Raw genomic sequence first — 5,738 nt, forward strand, 5'->3', positions numbered from 1 at the left:
TATAACCGTTATGCTACAACTGCCCTTTAGACTGATGATTAGAGAAAACCCATTGGATGTTATATATTTATATGTTGTTGCATCTGTAGCTTGAGTTCTCTAAATCAGACAACACTCTACCTGAAAACATGGTCCAATTTTAACTCAACCTAATTCAACATTTCAAACTGTGGCGGCATGGTGATGCAGCAGGTAGTGTCGCAGTCACACAGGTCCGGGGACCTAGAGATTGTGGGTTTTAGTCCCACTCCGGGTGGCTATCTATGAGGAGTTTGGTGTGTTCTCCCTGTGTCTGCGTGGGTTTCCTCCAGGTGCTCCGGTTTCCTCCCACGGTCCAAAAACACACGTTGGTAGGTGGTTTGGCGACTCAAATGTGTCTATAAGTGTGTGTGTGTGTGTGTTGCCCTGTGAAGGACTGTCGCCCCCTCCAGGGTGTGATTCCGCTTTGCACCCAATGATTCCAGGTAGGCTCTGGACCCACCACGACCCTAAACTGGATAAGGGTTACAGACAATGAATGAATGAATGATTTGCCTTTTAGTAAAATCTACTTAGAAAAGCATTGTTGACAGAATGGGACACTAGAGCAGCCACAAATGTGTCTTGCTAATACTTAAAGGGGATGTCTATGATTGTGGGGAAATGCAGCTCTCTGTGGTTTGTCTACAAACAAATAAATGTTTGTATGAGGCTGTTCAAAATGTCTGGAAATTTTTTTTCACATTGTATAAATTATACCATAAACTCATTTGTATCTCAAGTTGTTTAGTTTTGTAGGTCTGCGTTTACTTTCATGCAGTTAAGTCTCACCTGAACTTAGAGTCAGTTCCATCTACAGCAAAAATAAATCATTACCCACATATGGAGCAGGAATACAATGAACAATGAAACAATATCCTTATTTGGTTCATGAGCAGAGACAGAGGAATCCTAGCATGTTTCACAAAGCCACTTTGTTGCAGTCTCCTGAATTTAGAGTGGGATCCTACCTAAATTTGAAAAAGGAAATATAAGTCAATACTACCCACCTATGGAGCAGAAATAATGCCATTATACTCATCTCAACATTTGGAGTCATTTTTGTGCCGTGAGCAAAAACAGAGGAAACTTAGCATGTCTGACACAGCCCCTTTATTTCGTTTTTCTAATTTACTGGCACCGAGGCTTCATATATACATTAATCTGGCTTCCAGCACTCAAACTGGAGAGCTAGCAAATGGTGAGGAAACATCTTCAGTATTTTATAAAGAGTGTTTTTAATTGTAATCATGATCGTCACCTTTAATGCGGATTAATGTAATCAAATACACATAGCAATGTTCCAACGTCATGTGTAAAACCCACTTGAAAGATTAGAGGCTGTTACTGCACCAATGACAAAAGTGTACTTTTCCAACATGATTCCAACCTAGTCTTTGATGAAACTGCAGCCTTCGAGACTCTCCATTGGTTAAACCTATTTAATAAAGGAGTATGAGGGTTATTTATGGCCTCTGTTATTGGCACTCTATTAGATGCTTAGTTAACATCCATGCACTGTCATTTATTTTAACTGTTGTATCAATAATGTCAATTTCATGGGAATGTAGGAACTCTAGGTCTAGCTAAAGTGATTCTGGATCAGTTCCTGTCTGACTTCCAGTGCCTCTATGTCCACTTTTTCTGCCAGGTCTCCTTCCTCATCTGATTGGTCAGTGGCTTCAGTCCTCTCAAAAGTCCAGGCGTCCAGTCCAGACTGCAGCGAGACGTTATGGAGGACACAGCAAGCCTGGATTATGCGTGAGCATTTCTCAGGTGCATACTGCAGGTAGCCTTTTGCTCCATCCAGGCATCGGAAGCGTGTCTGAATAGCACGGAACGTACGGTCCACTATCTCATGCGTAGTTGTGTGAGCCAGGTTGTAGCGGTACTCTGCTGGGGCATCGGGGTTTTCAACTGGGGTCATCAGCCACTTTCTCATAGGGTAACGGTTATCTCCTGCAAAACAAAAAGTGGTCAGAATTCAGTCTGACAACAGAGTGCCGAGAGCCCTTTCACAAGAAAAGGTAAAACATCAGGGGTCAACAAACAGTGACAGATTGATGAGGCAATTAGAGAAAAGTACCACATTCTTCTAGAAGGCACATGCAAAACCACAACAACATACAGTACCTAGTAGTGAGTCTAAAATGAAGTAATAAACCAACAACATTGTCTTACAAAAGTGGGTAAATTTAGTCTAATAACGCAGGCCTTTGAGCAGATTGTTTAATCTAAAGTAACCCAACACAACCACTGTGTATGTGACAATTATAATGCTAATTATTGTGTGACAATTTACATATATCTTCAAACAAGAAGCAAAAAAAAATTCACAATAGATATTTCCTTAAAATTGTTCAGCTCTAGTTCATTATCATCTCACCTAACAGCCAACCATCATGGTTTATCTGACCCTCAAAGAGCTTGCACACGCTGGACTGGTTAAATACTGCCCGGTCCGTTAGACTGCCAGGCCAGTGTGTTTCTGCACTCAGGAGAAGCCCCCTGGCATCACACACCAGCTGGCAGTTAATGGAGTGGAAGCCTTTCTTATTGACATAAGATGAATCTTCAGCATTAGGAGCTTTAATGGCTATGTGCCCACAGTCCACCACCCCAATGACATTCGGAATCCCTGCCACTTTGTAAAACTCTTCCTTGGACTGCTGCTTGGCTGCTTCGTCTCGGTCAAAGCCAATGAATTCTGGTGCCTTTTCTATTAGAGCTTTAGTGACGTTTGAAACACAGCGACTCATGGAGGCCTGACTGATGCCGATGGCGTCTCCCATCTTGCTCTGGAAGGAGCCCGACGTGTAGAATCCGAGAGCCGCAAGAACCTGGACGTCGGGGCTGATTGCTCGCGACCTCTGTGTGCGTCTTAACAAGCTCTCCTTCAACAGGTCCACCAAGTAATAGATAAATTCACGCGGAAAACCGAAAGTGCTCAACAGAAACTCATCTGATACTGTTTCAATGTCGAAGCGATCAAGAGTCTTGTGTCCACGACCATGGAGCAGCAGGTCACAATCTAGGATTGCAATAGGGATCGCCATTCGGAATAAATTAGAAGGTACCCTGGCAGGCAGGGAACTGGTCCTGTGAAAATATTATAAGAAGAAGAATCAAAGTTGGGCAATATGACAGCAACAATATAACAGTATTTACCATGATCAGGAATACAGAATACATAACATATAATACATGATATAATATCACAACTAAGGTCATCTGTCTTTACACTGGGGGGGGGGGGTGTCTTTTCAGCTACCATAGCTTGTATATGCAAGAACACATGCTTGACAGGACACCAGTCAATTACACGTCACACACTACCAAGACACACAACACAGTTTTTATAGTTATTTTGTACTTTTTAAATATTAATCACCAAGTGCAGTGTTTCTCAACTCTAGACCAGGAGGAGGTACCCTACCCTGCACTTTTTAGTGTTCTCCGTGCTCCCAACACACTTGATCCAACTAATTAGCTCAACATTAGTTTTGAATTTAATTCATCTGAAATAAAACTGAAATAAAAAAACTGTAAGGTAGGTATTTAAATACACCCACATTATTTTTGTAAATGCATATAAAGTATATGTTTTATTATATCTATGAGCCGCAGCCTGTGTCATCAGTGCCACTTACAAATTATAGTGTGGGATTAAACATTTACATTTTCGAGCTGTACAGTTATTCAAATCTCGATCTTCTGTATGGATCACTTTCCTAAAAACATTGGATCTCACAAACACTACATAGCTTCAGTGATAAATCCACTGTAACATTACTGCAAAATATCTCCACACACAAATATCAGCTCTGATCTAATTTCCTTTTCCTATCGCGCTTAAGCTCAAAAAATTAACCTGCAAATAAAAGAATACATACGTATAAAATTAGTATATGTGTATTATTTCAAACGCAATTTATGAATGAGGCGCGTTGATAGCAGGGTCAGTCACACTTTGCCGAAGCTTGAGCTGTTTGTTTACGCCGCCATTAATCTGTATCTTCTGCGGCTGCGCGGATTGTCTGATTAAAATTTCATCTACTTCAGAATATTTCCTTTTGCATGATTTGTAGATCTACCTAAGGGCTGTGCTTAAACAAATCCTAACTTTACTATTATTACGATAGTTTCGCTAAAATAATAATCTCAGTAAAAATTATTTAAATGTGAAAAATCCTCTCTTATAAAATATAAGAATAATATAGTTCTGATTTAGATTCTATGACTTTGAAATGAATCACCATCCAGTTTGTTTTATATGACATCTCCAAAATGACCTAATGTGGCGAATGTGCTTCAATACAGCGCTTCTCTGCGTTTTGTTACACTACAAACTGTAGAGAGTTTTCTAATGAGGAGAAGTACCACTCGGACTCTAAAGCCGAGTGTCTGCTCTAAAAGGAATGGTACCATATAATTACTGAAGGGAATACACTAACATACAAGAAACATTAAACAACGCTTTAAATTATAACATTGGTGTATATTGTATTGTATATGTTGATAACTCAGATATTCTGAACTAAATGTATTTAAAATTAGGCTTTTGCCTCAATTACAATTTTAAGAGACAGAGCGAGGATATGACATTTATCATTATTAACATTAGAGGGTATTAGAGAGTGTATGTACTTTAAGAATGGTTTTAATTCAATGTAGCACTAAGGATTATTTTACAAATTTTTAGAACGTGATGTATTGGGTAAAACATGACCTGATTAAATCAGGAAAGAGGTGAGGAATGAAAATTGGCAACAAAGGAGCACATTCCATCTCTCAGGAGCATTGAAATCGGGCTCTGCATTCAATGTTAATATTAACATATTGGCCAAAATATTAGAACAGTCTACAGCTCCTGCTCTGAACATGAATCCTATGTACGTTTTCTGTTCTGTGCATATTATTATTATTATTATTATTTTTTTGCTGTCTGCTACAGAACCAGGACCTGCCAGAGCTGTGCTGCCAGACATGGGCCCTGACAGCAAACCCAATAAACCAACATTCTGGTATTTCAGACAAGATCAATAAAACAGGGAAGAAAACTTACGTTGGTAGGTGGATTGGCAACTCAAAAGCATTCATAGGTGTGACTGTGTGTGTGTGTGTGTGTGTGTGTGTGTGTATGTGTGTGTGTGTGTGTGTTGCCCTGTGAAGGACTGGCGCCCCCTCCAGGGTGTGTTCCTTGCACCCAATGATTCCAGGTAGGCTCTGGACCCACCGCGACCCTGAACTGGATAAGGGTTACAGACAATGAATGAATGAATGAATGAAGTTGTTGTCTTGGAATGTATTTAAAATGTATGTAATTTTAATTAAGTGATGAGATTTGTAGGGGTTTAGAAGACTACTCGAGTTTTTTCAGCACACCTCTCATTCTGTGTTCTGTAGCAGTTGTGCCAGAATTTTGCTGTAAAAAATTGAAAAGCTTTTTATGCTTATAAAATAAATACATCCTTCGACTTTCCTAAATGAAACAAATATTCGGCATAAATGGGTTTAATTTTTTTATTTTATTATCATAATTGTTTTACTTTTCGTCGTTTGGCATTAGTAAAACGCGTTTATTAAGAGTTCGTTACATGGCGCCCTCTTTAGCAGTGTTCTGTAATGTGGGAGAAACCCGTATTGGGGAGTCTCCATGTAAACTATCTGTGGCAAGACGTCACTCAGTGACCCAGCTCCAGCTCGCTGAGGAAAATAAA

The 5,738-nt window shown here is 39.8% G+C and overlaps 1 protein-coding gene across 1 annotated transcript; it reads right to left on the reverse strand.

Annotated features, from left to right (window-relative positions):
• Positions 1 to 929: 929 nt before the first annotated feature.
• Positions 930 to 4,049, reverse strand: LOC136679225 (putative nuclease HARBI1). The gene is made up of 3 exons (XM_066657628.1): positions 3,912 to 4,049; positions 2,405 to 3,117; positions 930 to 1,977 (listed from the first exon to the last, which is right to left on the reverse strand). Exons 2-3 carry the CDS (start codon positions 3,072 to 3,074, stop codon positions 1,601 to 1,603), a joined length of 1,047 nt encoding a protein of 348 aa, XP_066513725.1. The 5' UTR covers positions 3,075 to 3,117; positions 3,912 to 4,049; the 3' UTR covers positions 930 to 1,600.
• Positions 4,050 to 5,738: the final 1,689 nt, after the last annotated feature.

This window comes from Hoplias malabaricus, chromosome Y (assembly GCF_029633855.1).
Source record: "Hoplias malabaricus isolate fHopMal1 chromosome Y, fHopMal1.hap1, whole genome shotgun sequence".
Classification (NCBI taxonomy): domain Eukaryota; kingdom Metazoa; phylum Chordata; class Actinopteri; order Characiformes; family Erythrinidae; genus Hoplias; species Hoplias malabaricus.

Coding starts and splice junctions, on each gene's coding strand:
- LOC136679225 (XM_066657628.1), bottom strand. CDS start 3,074: ATGGCGATCCCTATTGCAATCCTAGATTGTGACCTGCTGCTCCATGGT. Junction 1,978..2,404: donor CCATGATGGTTGGCTGTTAG/GTGAGATGATAA, acceptor TTTGTTTTGCAG/GAGATAACCGTTACCCTATG.